Raw genomic sequence first — 21,189 nt, forward strand, 5'->3', positions numbered from 1 at the left:
GAAAGCTGCCCTGGTCTCTGTGTGATTCCAAGAGGTTCCTGCTCAGAGCTGGGGCTTTCTTGGTGCTTTTCTGTGCTGAGTGCTCAGCCCAGAGGGCTCCTCTCTGCCTGCCCTTGCCCTGCCTCCCTGCTGGCCGGGGTGTGCTCAGTGCTGGGCTCACGTGTTTGACTTCAGCTCACATTCACCACTGACCTAGAAAAGCTCCTGGCGCTGCACAGCCCCAGCAGGACAGGAAACAGCTCAGAGGCACAGAAAGAACCAGCAATTACACACTCCTGGAGCCTATTAGCATGCTATCTCTTCTGTTATCATCGCTTCTGGTTTGTGCACTTTGAGTTCATTGCATACAAGGGGCTGTGTTCTTGGCAACATTCTGGTTGCTGTTGGTGCTGGCTGGTTTTTTGGAAAGCTTGTTTGTTAATGCCTGTTTATAAGTGATTTTGTGCTGGACTTCCCAGCCACTCTCTGCCAGCATCTCTCTCCTTTTAAACTTCTTTATTGACATATCTGATTGTCACATCTCACAGGCCCCAGATTCACTTCTCTGACTCAATTACTTCGTGCAGAAAGTGAAGTCTCAAGTCAGAATGAGAACAGGTGGATCTCATCATGGGCCTTGTTTTCCATACTTGGTTTAGGCAAAATCCAGACATGACTAAACATTTCTGTGTCTCTCTAAAGAAAACTAAAACCCCAAATCTAGTAAAATTCACAATATCTAGTGCTAATAAATATATATTCATTTATCGTGTCCCCAGCCCAGAGCTCTGAGTGCCACCTCCAGGAATTCCTGGGACACCTGCAGGGATGGGCACTCCAAACCTCCCTGGGCAGCCCCCACCAAGGCCTGGCCACCCTTTCCAGGAAGGGGACAAAGCTGAGCAAACTGAGCTGAGTCAAAGCACTCAGTTTATGAACTCATGGGAATCGGAGGGCCAGGTAAAACCACGGTGTGCTGTGAACAGAAGGTGATGCAGGAGGAATGTATGGGGGAAGGAATGACAAATCTCCTGTGTTCTCAGCGTAGTAATACAGAATCAGGCCTGAAATCCTCTGTTCACCCTCTCTTCCCAGATACTCCCTGCCTTTGCAGTCCTGTGCATGTGATGACAGAGGAGGTTTGTAAATCAGGTTACCTGGGTTGGCTTTACAGCCCCGCACAGTCCTGTCCATCCACTTGGCAAAGTTTGTTTTAGAAAAATTTGTCTCCATGCAGTCTAGATGTTCAGAATACCAAACATAACTTTTTAATTTTTTTTTTTTTTTGACACACTGTTTTGGTTCTCTTTCCCACGAAACCAGTTTGATTACTTAGGTCCTCAAAGTTCAGCACACATTCAGGTGATTTTCTGCCTCGGGGTACCTAAATCTCTGTATGTATTAAAAGTACTCCACCCCTCTCAAGTCCCAAAGTCCAGATTTGAAAAACATCAAATTCCTTCATTACTTATTCTTCTGTCTCCCCCTAAATTCTTCCAGTCTTAAATGACAAAATAACTACTACATTATGTAGGAATGTTCTTTTTTGTTTTTTTACTTTTTATAAAAGTTGCACATGTAACAAATATTTTCAGCTTATAGCCTTACATTTTTTTAATCACACTCACAGGAGGTGTAACACAAAAACAATATGCCAAGAATTCACAGAACAGCTACAGCTAATAGCCAGATCATGTCAAGAACTAACAAAATACAAACATAAAACGCAAGTGGGAGTGTATTTGTCTAGAAAGCCTTTTCTCTTTCTTCATTTCTTAAGCTGACAGCTGTCCTAGCTGAACGACAGTTTGACTATTATGGTTTTAAAAATTAGGTGCTAAAGGGTTGTTTTCTTCTTGATCCACAACGTGTAATTATGCGAGGAAGAAAAAGATCCTACACAAAGACTGCACTTCCTCAGAGCAGTATCTGCTCTGAAACTTCATTATGAGAATGCCAAATGTTCCCTGCATAGCAGAGCCCGTGGCAGGGGGAGCTTTATTGTAGTTTCCCTTAGCAAGTGTTGATGGATTTATGGAGGGCTTCATTAAATATAGGCTTAAAGGATATCCGCTATCGCCCACTTGTCAAAAGCAAAAATAATATCAAAGCCATCCGTGCAGCCCCGAGCTGCAGGTGTTAACAGTGCCCGCTAATCTGGGAGTGTTTAAGTCCCCAATTAATCGCAGTAGTCTTGTCTGAGCTCAGCCCTCTCAGAGATAAATTTCCAAGATGAATGCATCCCGTGGAGGCTGAGGGCACTTGTGCAACGATCCCACCCTGCTGATGGCCCGTGCTCTGCTGTCCCAGCTCGGGCTTGTGTTTCCCTGTGATGCCTTGGGAGGTTGCCTGCAACAGAGCCTGGGCAGTTAAGGAATAAAGCAGGAATTTATTAAAAGGCCTCAAAGGATGCACCTTGGGCAGTACAAGAGCCCAACCATGGCTACACCCAAGATGGACAGCGTGTCACGAGTTTTCACACTTTTGTAAGTTTTGGTCCATTTCCATATTGGGGTTCATTGCCCAATTCCAGCTCCAGGTTAAGCAGTCCCATCCTCCCAGGTTGCTCTCCTCCATTCCCTGTTGTTTGCACTTTTTGGGGCTGAAGCTGCAGTGGTGTTCTTGGTTCTGGGGCTGGAAAAGGATTGTTCTATGTGCCTGAGCTGTGAGGAGAGCTGCTGACACTTCATATGGAGCTCAGAGTTACATACCAATGCAGTACAGAATGTGGAAAATATGAGACCTAAAACTTGAGGCATCACCTGGCTCTCAGTTCTCCTTCCCAGGAGTGGCTCCATGTGCAGAGCCGAGCTGGGAGTGGGAAGCTTTGGCAGGTTTGCTCTGGTTTTGAAGGACTGAATGCCACAGCCCAGGCTCTGACTTTGAGGGACAGAATGCCACAGCCCAGGCCTGCTTCCATGCTGCTTGAGGAGCCGTGATGTTTCACAGCACCCAACCCACCTCTTTGCTGTCACTGGGAGTGAGTCAGAGCACAGGGAATTATCCCAGTGTAGGAGCCGAGTGCTGCCCGTTTGCCCTTGGCAACCAAATCCCTTCTCCTGCCTTCCTTACAAACGGGGCAGCTGCAAACACAGCCCTGAGCAAAGCTGCAAATACCATCTGCAACGGGCTGTGCTTCCAGACAAAGAGGGTGCACCCTGGTGTTTGTAAAACATGCACTTATGGAATCAGATAAGAACAGGTACAAAGAATAAAGGTACAACTCAGGCTGCTTGTGGAATTATAAACATTTTGTTCAACCAGTCATACACCCTTAGTCTGAGCCAACTCCTTAGATGTCAGGATTCTCTATATTTTGATATTATGGTTAGGGTAAAAATATAAAGTAAACAAACCCAAAAGTAGTTCCATAATTGAATTAATCTTTCAGTTTATAAGAAGTCAAACAGGATGTAATTATTATGACGTTCCTCTGTGTTCATCAGGAAAAAAAAAGTCCTATGCATAAAAAACCCAATTATTTATTTAGTAGCAAACTATAATAGAAGAAAATTTATAGCATATTGTGCTAAATAGGTAATGAGTACAATTTGTAAATGCCTTGTCAGAACCACCCATCCATTGTTTGAGTGGGAAACTGGCACCAGGACTTGCTCCGTGAAGGAGTACGGGCAGACCCCCAAAATACAATTTATTTACCTGTTCTTTGATCAGTGGGGCTGAGAGACCTGGGTGCATTTGGGGGTCGGTGGGGCCCTGAAGGCCTCACATGGGGGTGAGGAATTGGTGTCATGGGCAGAGAGCAGGAGGCAAAGCTGCAGGGCAAGGAGGGGACAGCGCTCTGCTCCACGGAGCTGCAGGGGAGAAAGGCAAGAGAGAAGGCAGGAAAGGCTTCCAAACCCAGTGGGAAACTGTGACAGAGACTGGTGGACACAGGAATTTCTGGCTTGATTAAGATGCACCTGCAGCCAGTTGTGTCCATAGGCTGGGCTTTGCCAGGATCAGCTTCCACTTGTCCCTGGGAGCCTGAACCATGGGAGACTCAGTCCATAAAACATAATCCTACAGGCAAAGCAGGTGTGCTTGTGCTGCCTGCTCAGGGAGAAGGCGTTAAATCATCCCAATCCACAGCCTGTTACCTTCATCCAACCTTCGTGTTTAAAATGAGGCTCAGCCTTGGACTTGCCAATGAACCATTTCTGGGCTGAAATGGGATTTATGGGGTGCAGTGGTGAGAACGGTGACAGCGCCTGATGGACTCTCCCTACAGGACAGCCTCAGAGGGGGCCAAGTGGCCCAGCTCTGGTTCTAAGATAAATCACTTGCTGGGATCACAACAAGGGATATAAAACTGTTTGCTCAGTTATTAATTTGATCATCTTGGGGGAAAAAAAGTTCTGGGAGAAAAAAAACCAAAACAAAACAATATAGATACTGATTTAAAATTATGGAAAATATCTCAGCTCCTTTTAATTAGCAGTGGTTCAGTATTAATTCTGGAGCTTGCAGGGCTCCTTTGTGAGCCTCATGTTCTGTGCTTGCAAAAATAGAGCATCCAAACAAGCCATTGGCATCAGAAAAAAAAAAAAAAAAAAAAAACCAAAATCAGTTTTATTTCACTTGATTTAACAATTCTAACTTCTCAGACTGAGGCTGGAGGTTTTCCCTTGGGCATTCCTTCTCAACAGGAGACTGAAAATCAAAGGCTTGGAAACCAGGAGGGCTCACACCTGCTGTGAGTGCTGCTGAGATCACAAGTGAATCCTTCCAGCAAAGCAAATGCTGTGGGTTTAGTCCATTGGGCTACAGCCTGGTCTAGACCCTCCAGAGTGATTTTCTAACTGAAAACCAGAAGTGTCTCAATACAAGGCAGAAGAACAGAGTGCCATAAAGGAGGCTTTGAGCTGAGCGTTTGTCTGGCTCCTCAGATGCTGTGTGAGTCTGCAGGCTGCAGGGCATCCCTTTGCTCCTCCTTTCGGATTTCTGGGACTCAGTCACCTTACAGCAGTCAGTGGTTCCTTCTCCCGCCTTCTGGGATGTTGGAGAGGGGCAGGAATGACCTGGAGGAGCTTCAGCTGCTCCATGGAAAGGAGTAAGTTCTGTCTGAGTACAAAGGTGTCAAGGGCATAAAAGAATGTTGGATGTTTTGAAATCCAGTGCCACTTTCACATCAAAGCAAATAAAAAATGGCATTTGATAAGTTTTGTTTTAGTCGAGGCTGGAGGCTCAGACTGGCATTCCAGCCTGTAGAGCATTAGGGCAGCGGGCTTGTGGCAATGGTGTGACAAGGTCCTGTTTAGGTTCTTCTTCTTGCTCCTTTTATGAAATTATAATTTGCAGTGAATTCTAGCATCATATCCTTTCATATAAAAGAATCAGGTGTAGAATATGAGAAAAAATAGAGCAAATATGTTTTGTGAGCCAAACTGTTTGTGGGAGAAGGGATTTCTGTTTCTACTTCAATTGTCTCCACAAGGGGGTAAGAACAGTAGATTGGGAAATAATAAATTAAAACATGGTATAACTTAATTGAAATACAGACTAAAAATCAATCCTACAAACAGTTTTTGTAACAAGACAGACCAAGTTAGGATGACATTGGAAATATCTGTCGAAACAGTCTCAGTAATGGTGCCTGAAATTGGTGTAACTCTTCGTTGTCTTGCTGAAATGTCCTCATTGCAAAATGTCAGGATGACTCTGCTTCAACTGTAAGGGAAAACATTAAAGGACAGTTGCAGGTTTTGTGCTGCTGTAATCCATAGTGTAACGCGATGCTTGAAATCAGAAACAGAAGCGCTGGAGCAATTTGTGCCGAGATTTGCAGAGGACATCTGACTTTGGATCCAGAAACGGGCGTTGAGAGGAGCGGGTGAAGGTCACCGAGCAAGCAGGGTGCGAGCAGCAGCAGCAGCAGCGATCCCAGCCCCGTGCCGCGGGTGGGGGTGCGCTGCTGGAGGGGAGCTCCAGCTGCGGGAGGCAGAGCACACGCGGGGTGTGCACGGCAGGGACAGGAGCGCTCAGCCGCAGAGCTGCCGAGGCTGGGAGAGAACGGGAAACGAGCGGGGGGCGCCGGGGAAAGGGCAGCACGGGGCGAAGGGCAGGGCAGGTGACGGCCGGGGCCGGGGCAGGGCGGGGCAGATCAGGGCGTGGCTGGGCGGGGCAGATCAGGGCGTGGCTGGGCGGGGCAGGGCTGCTCTGCCCGGTCCGGGGCGGAGCGGACCCGACCCCAGCCGACCCCAGCCGGCCCCGCGGAGCCGCCAGGTGCCGGCGCTCGGGGCCGAGCCGGCGAAGCATCACCGGCGGCCCGGAGCGGCGGTGCCCGGAGCGGCGGGGCGGGGCCGGCGGGCGGGGCGGGCGCGGCACCTGCGTGCTGGGAGCCGGCGGCGCCGGGCCGGCCCCTCGGCGGTGCCGCCAGACGGCGGCGGCCGGGCTGGGCGCTGCCGGCAGCCGGAGCATCCTCCGCTCCGCTCCGCCCCGCGGCCGCGGCCATGACCGACAACATCCCGCTGCAGCCGGTCCGGCAGAAGAAGCGCATGGACAGCAAGCACCGCGGCGGGTGAGGGGCGGCGGGGACGGCGCGACCCCCGCGGCGGCGGCGGGGCCGCGCTCGGGATGCGCAGGGCGGCGGCGGCCCCCCGAGCCGGGGCGGGGGGAGGAGGAGGAGGAGGAGGATGAGGATGAGGATGAGGATGGGAAGGAGGCAGGCGGGCGCTGACAGGTTGCTCCTGACGCCATTGCCGCGGCACGCCCGGCGCAGGGCAGGATGCAGGCGGGCTGCGGGAGCGGGGACAGCCCCGGCGGGGAGCGGCCCTGCCCGGCCCGGCCTTCAGCGCCGGAGCGGCGGACACAGCGGGGCAGCAGCTCCCGGAGGGGCGGGGGCCGTGTCACCGCGGCCGTGTCACCGCGGCCGTGTCACCGCGGCCGTGTCACCGCCGCCGTGTCACCGCGGCCGTGTCACCGCCGCCGTGTCACCGCCGCCGTGTCACCGCGGCCGTGTCACCGCCGCCGCACCCGCCCGGCCCGGCCCGGCTCCTGCTTGTCATGGTCCATCCCCGCTGTGGCGCACGGCCGGGGCCGGAGAATGCCCCGGCCTTGGCTGGGAAGAGCGCAGGACCATCGGTGGTGTGTGTAACAAAGGCCCGGCTCCCATTAACTGTATCAGCTCAGCAATACAATATCCTTGTTTGCGATGTTGCCATAACCCGAGTACGCGATGCGGCCCTAAAGGAGACGTATGGCTGTGTTCGTACCGGTATTCCCGTGCAGGAAGTTAAAGAAGAAAAATGGTTTCCCAACAGTCTTCCATTATGAAATCGCACCACTGTGCAGACAGGTTGCTTTGCAGGCAGCAGGGTGTACGTGGTATCCGAGTCACCTGGCCGTCAATTAGCACAGCATTTCATTCATCCCTGGAGAATCTGAGTTTCTTAAATGTGGCGAGTGATGTTAGCAAAATAAACCAAAATATTGAAAGAAAGCTTCACTGTTAGAGCAAGGGGAAATATACACGTTTGCCTTGTTGATGTTTTTGATTGCTAGTTTGGGTTCAGAGCCCTGTAACTGACATGGCTGTACACAGTTTATTCAGCTTTAGATTTATTCCTTGTTGTCAGGTTGCTGGTGGTGCTGTAGCAGTACCCAGGCAGGGAGGTGTGTGTGATGCAGCAGCAATCCCCCGTGCCTGTGTCACATGCACCGCTGAGCAAGTGCCACAAGGTGCAGCCACCATGGCCTTGCCTTTGGTGATGTGATTGAAGGGAGAGGTGAGGGCCTGGGAAATGTCTCAAAGCTGCTCGAGTGGTTTATTTTCCTGGGGTTCTCTGATCTCCGGCAAGAGCCTCCTGAGTGTTCCGATGTGGTTAGTCCTGCCTAGCACAACCTGCCCTCAGCTAACCCGAGCTATGGTTCATTGCCTGTGGATCCTGCCTGATTAGCAGCCACAGAGAGGCTTTCCAGTGGTAGCAAAAAAATTCCAGCAGCACGGGAAGGAAGCTTGCCTAGGCTTTTTACGCAGTTGCAGTTGAAATAAATTGGATTTGGGGTGTCTGTTTGGTGCAGGAATTGTTTGGGGGTGGGATTTGTCATATAGGAGGAGCCCTTGTTTTAGTGGTGTGATCTCTTGGTATTTGATCAAGTGATGGATAGCGAAGCATTGAAGTCAAGCCAATCCAAACCAGCGTTACAAACCATAGAAGAAATCCAGCAAGTTGAGGGGTCCCTGGTGTCACAGCCAGAATAGAGTCCTGGGAATCCTAAGCCATAATCAAGGCCTCCTTTCTTCTGTTCCCTCTGAGGAAAAACCCAAACTAAAGCCATCCAATTTATGTTCCTTGATGCGTATGAGAACCCAGGATGAGCAAGTGTTGATGGGCTTCCCTTTAGCATAGCCCCAGCTGGTTTCTACTCTGGGGGTCCCCCAGCAGTGGGGGTGAGTTTTCAACAGATTTTTGTTGGTGTGGTATTCTGGAGTGGGGAGCAGATTTCTGGTCATGAATGTCTCTATAGAAATCTTTGTTTCTGTTGAAATAAAAGTGAGAGATGGCTAATTCACCTGTAGGGCAGGTGCCATCCGGCAAGGCTGTCATTACCCTCAGCCCTGGCATGCTTTGAAAGGAAGCCGGGGAGGAGCTGGCTCAGGAGCCTTGCAGAGATGAGCGATGGCCCAGACAGCTCAGGAGTGTGTTGGAGAGAAGCCACGGGTTTAAAGAGCCGAGCAGGAGAGTGGGGATCTGTTCTGAGCACAGCTTCAGTGGGGCTCTTCCTGCTGCCGTCAGGGGCTGAGCTCTCAATTCCCGTGCTGCGCCCCGAATTCAGCTGTGTTCATCCCGAGGCTTTGCAGCACTCTGGAAAGCCCTGTGAGCGCTGTGCCAGCGAGGAGGGAAGGGTGGCAGGAGCTGCAGCAGCCCTGGTGGGACGGAGTGAGCCTGAGCTGCCCAGGGCCCAGTCCTGCCAGGGAGGAGCTGCGAGTTCCCGGAGCACCCCGGGTGCTCCGCTCAGCACATGACACAAGTTCTCCCCTAAATAGCTCGTGCTGTCAGTGCCCAGTCCTGCAAGGCTCCTTTTAAAGCAGCGAACTGCTGTGCTCATGCAGCTGCTGCCGTGGAAAAGGCCTGGATCCAGAGCTGCAGGGGAAGCAGAGGGAAGGAGGAGCTTTACAGGAGCACTTGGTGAGGCCGTGCCATTGTGCTGCCTGTGTACTCTGTCTCTGTTTAAAATGGCAAATTCCATTTCAGAGTCAACAGAGAGGGATGGCGGCTGCTGCCCTGGAGAGCCTGTGTGGGTGTGCCTTGGCACATGCATGGCTGGGGCTGAGCTGCCTTCCCACAGCCAGGGAATTGCAGGAATTGCAGCTCTCCTGGCCCCTTCCAGAGCCATCCCAGCTGCACGGCCTGCAGCGGAACGTTCCAGAATGTTCCACGTGGAGGTTCTCATGTGCAGGTGCATAAAAGGGTGACGTGGTCGTGCATGGCTCTGGTTGTCTTTAGCCACGGAAAATTTGTCCCCTGCTTTTGGAATAATGTCACGTGGGGGTTGGTTTGTGTGTTAGAGGTGCCAAGCACAGCCCCTGAGTGTCACAGAAACAAAATCTGAGAAATGGGCTCAGTTTAGAAGTGACTAAATACATCAGTGAACTTCAGCAATAATTTGACAAATGCTCCCTCAGAACACGTTTGGTTGTAGGCTTGCATACCTACAAACATGCCACTTTTTTCCCATTGGGTTTGCTTTATATGGGAGTATTTTTCATTTGATCTTCAAATACTTCTTCATCAAATACACTGCATTTATAAATAAAACTTGCTTCTTGCTAGTTAGTGGCTGTTCACCTGGCAACTGGCAGTCACTCTGCCTCTTGCATCACCACCAGGAGTGTGTTTTTGTAAGCAAATATAATCCCAGGTGAAGTGCAGAGCAGACCTGTTCTCCTGTTCCGCCTGAACATTTGGATCCCTCTGCAGATTAAGGGCAGCATCACTTACAGGACTGAGCTCCAGGTAGAGTTTTGCATCCTGAGAGATTCTTTTCAATGGTTGTGACTCTGTTTGAGGATTTGTGGGTTTGTTTCTCATTGTTATTTTTGCCAAGTTATGATTTAAAATGTGAATTGCACAGTGCTGTATAAGCTGCCCCATATAAGCTGTCTTCATGTATTTTTATGGTCTTTTTGTAAGGTGATAATTTTTAAAGTCCATTACTTTGCTTCAATTGCTAGTTTTCTCTCCTTCAGGGGTTATTGCAGGATTGTTCTTCAGTCCTTCAGCTGCAAAATGGAGAAGGAGAAATGTTTAGGAATGTGTTCCCAAACTTTTACAGAAAACTGTTGACATTTCTGTAATGCTGTGATTCCTATTCTTGGAAAGTGCACGTTAATTTTATCAGCATTTCTCAGCAGCAATGTAAACTCTCAGCTGTTTTTCTAGACAATCCTTCCCTTTCCAGGATGCAGTCTTTAGTTTTCATGATGGAAAATGTTTTATTATTCCTACTAATGCAAATAATTCTCTGCCAAAAACTTTCTCCTGTGCCACTGCCTTTGCTCTGAGCAGAGAATTTTATAGTTATGAAGCAGCCCCTTCCCTCATCATCTGCATCTCTAAGCTTGTGACTTAAAAATAGGGGTGGTAGCCAGAGAAACAGCAGATCACAGAACTACACAATGCCTGCAAAATTCTTGCAGGGAGGAGCAAATAAAGTAACTGGAAAAAGCTGACAGCTCCAGTCAAAGTGACTTGTTATTGAATGGGCACCAAAGCTAATCTGAAAACACGTTTGTATGTGCCCAGAGTACTTTGTTTCTGGTGCCCATATGAGTAGATTGTTCTTTTTTACATTAAGATTATTTCATTTCCAGAGGAGAAAGGGAAAAGGAGAACTAATGATCTTTTTGATTCTTCCCCAGTGAAGTTTAAGACATCACTGAAAAGTTTAAAAATTATTAAAAATTGAGGCAGTTGGCTACCTTTGGGAGGAGTGATAAACATCTGCCTGGAAGAATGAGCACATGGTTCTGTGCTTGAGAAATTACTCTGCTCTTACCAAAACTTGGCTTTTAACTTATTCCAGCAGTTCATGGGCTGGCACTTGGGCAGTGATTGTGAGAGAACATTCCTGCTAGTGCAGGCGGTGGATTGCTCTGTGCCCACCCAGCGGAGCACAGGAGGGAAAGCAGGGTCACAGAGTGGTGCGGGTTAAATACCAGCACTGGGGCTGAGTGGGTGCTTTCAGAACAAAAACCCTGGGACGCTGATGGGGTAGAGGTCGGGGTTTGCTGTCGGGATTTTCAGCCCCTGGCACGGAGCTGCTGGCTGAGGCTGCAGCCCTGGGCTGTGATGTCATGGGATTCCTGAGTGCTGAGGAACCTCCCCAGTTCAAGTGTTGCAACCTGGGGCTCCCAGTGCTGGTTGTAGTATTCTGTTCGTTGGGAACTTTTTAATTAAATACTTGACAGAAACCTCGTGCTATAAGGCTGTGGAGGAGACTCCCAGCAGAAATTCTGGATATTCTTTACTTGGGCATCCGTGCTCCTGATATTTGCCTTCAGAAGTTGTTAGGCAGGAAGTTTTGCTTTTGTTTGTTTAATTAGTTTGCTTAATTTTCAGTTTGCTTTCCCTGTAATCCAGGAGGTTGCAAAAACTGACTCCAGCCAGGCAGGGATTTCACAAACCTGTTATTTTTACTCAGCAGATTCTCCCATGCCCTTTCTTGCTTATTCTTGGAGCTGCATTATTTTTAGGTTGTTTCTCAAACCCTGTAGTAGCACAGCATTTGTAAATCACCATTCTTACAGCAACAAGTGTGTTTGTGGTGGAAATGCTAACAGGGGTCACCCTCTTGTAAATATTGTGCTATAGGTGTGGGGCTATTTTTGCTGTTGAGTACAATCCCTGTAAGAGGCCCAGCCTCAAAAATAAACAAAGGTAAATGGTTTCAGATGTCTGATTGCAAGGACTGCCTGATTTTTCCCAACTGGAAAGGACATTGTGATGAAATAGGCTGTGTGGACACCAGATTTGCTCCCTTGGGTAAAGCTTCTTTTTGGAGCCTTTTCTCCTTTGTGAAAGAAGGAAAAACATATTTTTCTCCTTTTTTTTTTCTTTTTTTTTTTTCTCTGTAGAGCATATCTATATTCTGTTGGAATCCAAATACCACCATTTCCAGCAGTTTCTGTTCAAATATATTTGGGATGCAAGTGGCTATTTGTCTTAGGTCTTCACCTGCAAACACAAAAGCCAACTGCAGTGGAAACGTATCCAGCTCGTAAAATACACTTCTGTAGTAGAGCTTTTGACTTTGAGTGTTTAACACCAATTTTGCTGTTTGTCTGGTCTTGGTAACAAACTGCCTTTCAATGTGGATTTTATACATAAATGTGGGGGGAAAAGAATCTGCTTTTAGTTAGTTTTTTTAACAAAAATAAAAGTTAGGTTTTTTTAAGCAAAAATAGTTTGTAGAAGTGACAAAAATTGAGAGTTTCAGGGGCAAGCATAACTTTTTGAAGTGGTTCTATTTAGGGTATTTGTATTAATTATGGTTGTATGGCACTACCCAGGGAGCAGCTGAAGAAGGAAATCCACTTAGAAAAGTTACAAATGCAGAGTAACGGGGAATGTCTCTATCCAGAGGTAAGCAGGTGCTGCAAGTCTGCAGGAAATCAGAAGTGGTTTATATATACCTGAACATGAAACCATCTCCAGTTGTTCCATCAGTAATTGGATTTGGGTGTTGGAGGGGAGGGTTTGGCTTGGCCTGGAGCTGAAGGAGGCTCTTGGGCAGCACCCAGAGGTGGTGATTCCAGACCCTGTGGTTCCCTGTTCTGCAGCACTGCTGTGGGTGCTGTGCAGAGCTCTGCTCTCTCAAAGCTCCTTTCAGAAGAAAATCACCTTCCCTGTGCTTGGGGGCATCTGTGCACTGAGGTTTACATTGTTCTTGGCACACACGAGAGAAAATCCACCTTTTTAAGGCTTGTCTGAGACTCTTCATGAAAGAGAATAATGCCCAAATAATTTGCTTAAGCAGAAGTGCTTGTTGTGTAGTTCTAAAAGCCTGAATTCATCTTGCCAGTCAGGCTGGTGAAGTGAAGGGCTGTGTCTGCTCAGGGAGCCCTGCATCACGTGGTGGCACCTCTTTATTTCTGGAAGCAAAGTTGAGCTTTAGTCCCCTTCTGTACTCAGGGAGCTGACTTAACTGATAACACTTCTTTCTATTTGCAGCCAGCAGGGCTTGAAACATGAAAAATTCAGTTCTTTGTAGGTAACCACCTTCTGTGTGGTGAGATGTGAGCTCTGCTCAGTGCACTGTGTGTATCTCTGGCCAGACAGGGACTTCCAGAGTGCTTTGTGCACCTCCTTCCGTAGTTACTTCTTGTTAGCTGTGCATTGAACTGAACTTTTGGGGCAGAGCGCTTGAATCAAGACCAGATCTTTGTGGTACATTCTGGAAGGATGATTTGTAAGAGCTCTGGGGCTTTTGGTGATCAATCTGGCTGATGCTGGCTCTGCCAAACGTCAGTAGGTCCGTTCTTAAAGGAGCACGGACCCTGGGGAGAGACTGGCTTTCAGAAAGCAGCAGTGGCAGCAGAAAAATGCCCTTTTTGGCTCAGGGAAGGGATTTTGAACAGAGAGGCCTTTTCAAGGTGCAGGAAGGATGGCTGGTACATCTCTGCATCTTTCCTGAAGGACCTGCCCTGGGTTTGATTCCGTGCCTCGAGTAAGGATTTGTAAAGTGGGGCAGGGCAGGCTTTCCTTCCCTGCACTGGTGTGAGCAGAGCTCCTGGTGGCCTCAGTGCCAGCCTGAGGGTCCCGTGAGGCACCTGGAGCTGGTGCAGGTGGGCCAGGGGCTGCAGGGCGTGTGTGTGACCCAGGCAGGTGTGTTAGAAATGAACTAATGGGTTAATTAATGGTCCCTCTGCAGGTGCTGTGAGTGCCTGAGATGCTGTGGGAGGAGGGAGCCAAGGCCTCGGACTGTCTGGCTTGGCCACCCAGAGAAGAGAGACCAGAGGTACCCTCGCAATGTCATCAACAACCAGAAATACAACTTCTTCACCTTCCTCCCTGGGGTAAGCGTGAGGAGAGCTGATTTTCATCGTCCCACCCCAATGCTTTCCCCATTTTTCAGTGGTTTTACAGTAGATAAGTGCAGAATCTGGAGCTGGAGAAAATGATGGGGTTGTGTTTGGTAGAGTTCATACCAAGACTGCCTCAGGGCAGCAGCAGACCAGACACAGAAGTGTCCTGAGTGTCCAGGACTGCTTTAAAACTGCCCCAAGTCAGCATTTAGTCACTAGGAAAGCATGCAGAAATGTTTCTGGTGGTTACGTCAACGTGCATAACATCCTCCCTCTTATTTTTGTCTTTTTTTTTTTTTTTTTTTTAGGTGTTGTTTAACCAGTTCAAATACTTCTTCAACCTTTATTTCTTGCTCTTGGCCTGCTCTCAGTTCGTGGTTGAGATGAGGCTTGGAGCACTTTACACATACTGGGTTCCTCTGGTAGGTCATTCAAGGTTTATTTATCCAAGAAAGTTTTGGTGTTTGACAAAATTTCTTGTGCTGCCTTTTCTGTGGGGTGCTCGTAGCTTAAATCATATTTTTAACTTGGCCTGTGCTGTGCATGTTGTAGGGTTCAGCTTTCAGTGCAGTGAGATCCCTGGTAAAAGCCAGAAGGAAGTGAAGGGGCAGCACTGGGACACTGCTGTTAAATTTCTATTTGTTTCAAAGCCTGGATTCTCCATGAATGCTCCATGAATGACACATGAGATGACACAGTCAGTTGGAACACGTGGGAATATTTTGGGGTGATTATTTGAAGGCTCTTCAAACAGCTGAAACCTAAGCTGAAAATAGCTGATGCTTTTTTAGTTTTATTTTGGACAGCAGGTAGGAATTTCTGGTTAAATGAATGAATGCATTTCATTACTATATTGATTAATTAGATCACACATTTAGATATGTGTAAGCACTGGAAGCCTGCAGTTTCTAACATCACCTTGCTCCCTTCCAAAGTTCCTTATTGACAGAGGTAATCAGGACCTGGTGCAGCTTTCAACACAAGTTGTAAAAGTTCATTTTCTGTGGTGCATGAGGAGTGTTTGAACTGTTTAGTGACTCTGAGCTAATAGTCTCTGGTAGAAACATGACTTTGTGACACCAAGCCCATAAAGAATTGGCTTGCATTAAGTAATTATTTTTTATACGCTGAAGGATGTGATGCAGGCGTTTCCTCATGGCAAGAGGAAATGAAATGACTGCTCATATGCACAGAGAAGTAGGACTGAAGCCCTAATCAGGCAAACATGTAATTATGCCATGAGTAGAGCACAAAAATATCTCTTAAGTGTTATTTGTGCAGGTGGAGTGTCTGTATACATCCACACGAAGGCACATGCATCCTCTGTTTATCTGTGTCTATAAAAAGGGGGTTATGCAGATTTCTGTATACATTTCTATACAAAGAAATCTCCCAGATGGCATGTGCTGACTTCAGTGGCTCTGAGGTGCTGAGCACTGAGGTTTGAGGGATCTGCCTTACCCCAGCCTTCTCACTCTTAATTACTCAGCTGTGAGGTGAAATGAGATGTGGTACTTGCATTCTTCAGGTAAACTTCACAGAGGTTTTCTTGGGGATAACCTTTACAGAGACTTGCTTGGGGGATTACCTTTACAACGATGTGCTAGGGGACAGCATCATGATAAAACTGGAAAGTTTCTTAAGCAACAAGTGTGTTTTCAAGCAGCTGGTGTGTGTTTGGTGCTGGGGATTGCAGAGCAGCACGTCTCACTGCCCCAATTCGGGAAGATCCGATAGAAAAAGGAAAGGCAGATTGTTGGCGTTGGCACTGATAACTATTGCTGTTCTCAGAGGCAGATGTGATTTTTTTCCCTGACCTTCTGCTCCCTGCTGTTTCCCCCCGTGCTGCTGGCAGGGGTTTGTGCTGGCTGTCACCGTGATCCGCGAGGCGGCCGAGGAGCTCCGCTGCTACATGCGGGACAAGGAAGTGAACTCGCAGATCTACAGCAAGCTCACAGCCAGAGGTCGGCTCCGAGGCTCCGGAATCCTGCCCTGCTGACAGCCAGAGCCAGAGTTCAGGCGCTGGGAGGGAGCTCTGGGCTCCCAGGCACGTGGCTTTGTGGCCACGCTGCTGCTGCGGAGCCCTGGCGTCCGGGGGCTGCTCCTGGGTGGCTCCTCAGCAGGCTCTGGTGGAGGCTGGGGTTTGCTGAGGGGTTTGTGGAATGGTCTGGGTGGGAAGGGACCCTAAAGATCATCCAGTGCCACCCCATCCATGGGCAGGGACAGCTCCCCCATCCCAGGCTGCTCCAAGCCCCGTCCAGCCTGGCCTTGGGCACTGCCAGGGATCCAGGGGCAGCCCCAGCTGCTCTGGGCACCCTGTGCCAGGGCATCCCCACCCTAGAGAGCCTAAAAAGATCCTAAAAAGTCTGTGAGGTGTGTGTTTGTCAGCAGAAACCGATGTAGTTCCTCAGGACTGGCAGGATCAGCTCCTGCATTTTCCGTGTCCATCCCCCTGAGGCTCCTCTCCAGCCCTGGGGGGTTTGGAGCCCCCCTTTGGGAGTGAGCCCAGGCTGAGGCTCAGCTGAGCCTGACCCTGCTCTGGCTGCTGTTTCCAGCTGTGCTGTACCTAACAAAGACATTTAAATTCTCATTTGAGCAACCCCGTGCTGCCTCACTATGGAGTTACTCCGAATACCGTGACAAAGATGGTGAAGCCAGGGTTTTGTTTTAAAAAGGGAATGAACTGAATATGAGCAAGTTTTGCTTCTTTTCCATGTCCAATTTCTTAGTTATAAAAGTTTATACCCCCGAATTAAGATGCAGTGATGTAGGTGTAGTAAAAATATGCTGCATTTGTAGGAATAAGGCTGCTTTTCAAATATAATTGCTTAAGGCTGGATATATTTCACATGCCAGGAGTTATGAGGCAACTCCAAACTGGGGAGTTGGAGTTTCTGAATATTAAATCCCCTTTTAATAACATGTTCTTAGCACAACACTTAAAATGCTTGGCAACCAACAAAAGCCTCATGCAAGAGGGGTGTACTACATCTATTTAAAGATATAAAAGAGTTGCCTTCTGGATTCTATTCAATGATCTATAAGGGGCCTGACCTCTCCTTTAGTTCTTTTCATATTGCTATTACGTTTCCCATGAATGATTTCCCTCCCCCCAGTCCTTTAACTTTTCTAATTTTTGTGAGAGAAACCAAGGAGGATTGGCAGCTGGGCACTGGCTGAAAATCTCAAGCCACTGTTTTTAACTTGAATTTTGTGCAGAAACAGGAATGGGACTGTGCTATAGTTTAGAGTAGAAAAAAAGGTAGAAAATTATTTATAATTGTCACATGGTTTGGGGAGAAGAGTAATTTTCTGTCCCTCACCGAATCTCAGAAGTTAATTTTTTGGGAGAGCTGATCATTTCCACTGATTAAAACCTCAGCTCCTCTGGTAATTACCTGGGAGCAGGGAAGGGCCTGGTGAGGCTGGGGATGGAGATTTGGGGGTTGGTTTATCTCACCCCTTCATGCAGTCAGAGGAAGGAGCTGAGTTTTCAAGGGAGAGTGTCACCAGCTCAGAGGTAGAGGCAGCAAATATCCAAATAATTTGGAACCGCTGATCTGAACAATTAATTTTCAGTGTAGCTGACAGTAGGACTTGGGCTGTTTGCAGGCTGTTTCTTTTTTTGCTGCTGCTGAACAGCACAGGTCATGCTGCAGGGGTTTGGCACAGCCCCGTGCTGAGACCTGATGACAAAAACCTCCACCCTAAACCTTTTTTATCCTTTTACCCAGATGATCCATTTATGCTCCAAAATGACAAAACCAGCAGACTTCTGGAAAGATTTTTTTTTTTTTTTAACTGGAAAGCTCTGCAGTTGTTTGGATTGTTATAAAAAATAATCAAATTTCAATCCCCTATTCATAAGCCACAAGCTTCCCTGTGTTCAGGGGTCTGTGTTCTGATCTGCTTGATGGAAAGCTCGAACTGTGCTTGCAAATTCCTGGCTTGTTTTTCTTCTCCTGCAGCCCCCCTCCCTGGGTAACACTGCATAATAGAGAGAAACTCCACAGAAAAGTGGGAAGGGACCTCCTACTGAGGGGTGCTACTTAAGATACAGATCATTGGCATTTACCAGCCATAAAAAAAACAATATTTTCCCAAACTCTGCGAGTCCTGCTCCACAGCATAAGGCTACAAAAGCCAAAAGTTTGGTGCAGCACATCAAATAAACCCACCCCCCTCTTATTTTTTTATTTTTTAGATGCATTTAACTTGTTTTAGTACACCTCTGGCTTCATCTTTAATTCCAAAGTAAGTGGTTTTTGCAGATATATTGTGAAATTTTGTCCTAAGTGCTCACAGGGCAAAAAAGGGAGTATTTTCTGGCTAGTATATTTATTACTTGAAATGATCTGCTTTCTGGTACGTCCATCATGCTGCAAATTTGGTGATAATTTCAAAAACCATAGCTTAAATTGGAGCAAACTGTTTGCATTTGATTATGTTTACTTTCTTGTCTTTAAAAGAGATACATCAGGATACAGCAGAGAATGAAACAAATACCAGACAGATTTTAACAATAGATTTTTTTTGAATGAGAGGTCAAGACTAGTTCCTTTTAAAAAGTGATAAACACCAACTTCTCTTCTGATTAACTTAAGGAAGCACAGACTGAAAGTGATATAAATGCTGAATAAACCTGTGTGTATTTAGAGGAAGCATTTCTAGTTGCACTTAGAAAAACGGGAGTTTATAATTACAAAAATACTTAAATAGCAGAGCAGTTCTGGGAAGTAGAACAGTTGTGCTTATTAGCTGGTTTTAAACATGCATGAGAAAACAGCTGATGTTTAGGTGGCAGTTTCCCCACAGAAAGAAAAGGGAATTACAGAATTCCCAAGATCAAAATAAAACTAATTCAAGTAAGTTGCTTTATGGGAGCCCTGAGTCAAAGGAAACATCTGGTCCCGGGCCTTCTTAGCAGGACGTGTGGTGCACACTGCAGAGATGTCACCCACGGGGGCCAGGGAGGCTGCAAAAGCAGAATTAGCTACCTAAAAAGGGCATCTCATTTATCCAGGAGTTATAAAAACGTGTGCTGGTTAGAAAGGTCCCCTCTTTGTTTTACCCTCCAACAGCTGAGGTTGGGAGGGTTGGTGAACAAGACAAATCTGCTCCAGCTGCTTTGGGTTTTCGCAAATGGGAAAAATTTTAAAGCAGATGATGCTGTTTTCAGAATAATGATCCCAAAAGCCTTTTATGTGCGTAATGATAGGAAATCATCACGTTACAGCCTTGTCCAGGCACTAATTTTTCTTTTGCAGAATGATTTTTTACCTTGTTAAGGAAAACCGTACAAAAGTAAGTTTGCCTAAACCCTGCAGGTAGTGTTGCTTCTACTGACAGTCACTAGATAAATCCTTGTGATCTTGGAGGGAATACAGAAAATATGGTTAAACAAATCCACAGCTTTTTTGCGCTTGGGGTCGGGAGTGGCTGTGTCTGTGTGGGGAGAGCACTCGGGCTTCCCCCCCCACCTTCCTTTGCACAGGAGAATATTCAAAAGCACTTTTTGTTGCTTTGTGAATAACCGTATTAAAAGGAGAGGAAGAGATGTTATCTGTCAGACCCTTTTAGTGTCATAGTACCTAACTTTGTATAGCCCATACAGAAGACTGCCAGGGATGCTTTTTTTGATCCTCTTGGAGTGCAGCTTTTCTTTTCAAGCCCCAGCGTAATGGACTCTTAATCCCCGGTTTGCTTCCTGCCCTGGCAGAGATGTCTTTAGCCCAGCATTCGTTTTGTTTACCATTTTTTTTTTTAACCAAAAAAAACCTCACAAGGCAAACTCCAGAATCCATGAAAGACCTATGAGATATTTGTGAAATGGGCCATGACTGCTTATAATTTGTAGGAATAATTACAGCATGCAAGGAAGCCTGCATTTATTAGCAGCAGTGATGAAGCATGTTGTTAGGCACACAGTGTGTCACCAAAGCAGCAGGCTGCCCCCAGCCCAGAATGGCTTTCATTGTTAATTTGGAGCAGAAACACTGAAGCATATCCTGAGAAGGATGCTAATGAAGGGACTGCCAGTAGTAAAATCCCAGTGACCTTTGTGCTTTGTGCTAATTTCTATTCCCCCTCCCTTCCCCCTCTGCTTTCCCCCTGAGCTGCTATCTGGCCAGTTAGCCCGTGAATTTTGAGGTACAGTAAGAGTGTTGTCCGTGCCAGGGTGAGCTCCACGTGCCTCCCCCACTTCCACTCAAATCACAGCAGATTAAAGAGGCTTTTGTTGAAATATAACAGACACCTGGAGGCAGGGTTCAAATTAACTGATTATAAATCACTAGTTAGTCTGAGAAGCCAAATCTAGAGCTGGCTAATGATTTGAAATTACTGGCCAATTGTTAAATTAATCCCCTCTTTTAAAGCAACTGGGAAATGTTTGACAGCTGCACAGGAATAAATATTTACACCATTTCTGGAGGACCTGTTCTCTGCTGGTTTGGCCAGTCCTGCAAGAGGCAGAGGGGAGGTGGCAGAGCTGAGCCAGATACTGGAGCTGCAGCAGGGCAGGAAATGAGGCTGGATTTTGGATGGACCCATTGTATTCCAGCTTCCAGGCCTTGGCTTTAGAGCCGAGCCTTCCATTTTCAGGCACCTGAGGAAAAGGAGTTGGATTTGATGGTTCCCTGCTGTAACTTTCTGTTCTTGCTCTGGCATCTGCCTGATGCTGAAAGTGTTTTTGAATTCATGAGTTAAGCAGTACAAAAAGGAGTTTAAGGAGTTGTTTCAGATTATGACTAGGGAGTGGCTGGGGCTTTCTGCAGCCAGGGCTGATGTCTGGAGCTGTTACATGAGGGGCTCTCAGCCCTTTTTGGGAGACCCACTCCCTAGAGGGGATAGTGGGCTCAGAAGCCTTTCCAGGGCAGCATTGCCCACTTCCTGTGGTGGAAACATTTCCCGATTTCGCCCCCATAGTGCAGGGGAAGGAAGGGAGGGGAGGAGCAGCACACAGCACCCCAAACCCTGTCCTGCTCTGCTCTAACACCAACACCTTTCCTTTGCAGGGACGGTCAAGGTGAAGAGCTCTAACATACAAGTGGGTGACCTCATCATTGTGGAAAAGGTTTGCCTTTATATTCATCGTTCTGTGTAAAGTTTGGTGGTGGTTGTTTTTTTTTTGTTTTTTTTTGTTTTTTTTTTTTTTGCAAGACCACTGAAAATGAGATCTT

The 21,189-nt window shown here is 47.5% G+C and overlaps 1 protein-coding gene across 2 annotated transcripts in view; it reads left to right on the top strand.

Annotated features, from left to right (window-relative positions):
• Positions 1–6,314: 6,314 nt before the first annotated feature.
• ATP9A (ATPase phospholipid transporting 9A (putative)) overlaps positions 6,315–21,189 on the top strand; it is a 47,197-nt gene continuing 32,322 nt past the window's right edge. For both annotated transcript variants that reach the window (XM_068208084.1, XM_068208085.1), the window contains exons 1-5: positions 6,315–6,499; positions 13,855–13,999; positions 14,317–14,430; positions 15,864–15,972; positions 21,025–21,083. In XM_068208084.1, the coding sequence (XP_068064185.1) occupies positions 6,432–6,499; positions 13,855–13,999; positions 14,317–14,430; positions 15,864–15,972; positions 21,025–21,083 (495 nt within the window). In that variant the 5' untranslated portion in view covers positions 6,315–6,431. The remainder of the gene's footprint in view (positions 6,500–13,854; positions 14,000–14,316; positions 14,431–15,863; positions 15,973–21,024; positions 21,084–21,189) is intronic.

The sequence above is a fragment of the Anomalospiza imberbis genome, chromosome 17, assembly GCF_031753505.1.
Source record: "Anomalospiza imberbis isolate Cuckoo-Finch-1a 21T00152 chromosome 17, ASM3175350v1, whole genome shotgun sequence".
Taxonomy (NCBI): domain Eukaryota; kingdom Metazoa; phylum Chordata; class Aves; order Passeriformes; family Viduidae; genus Anomalospiza; species Anomalospiza imberbis.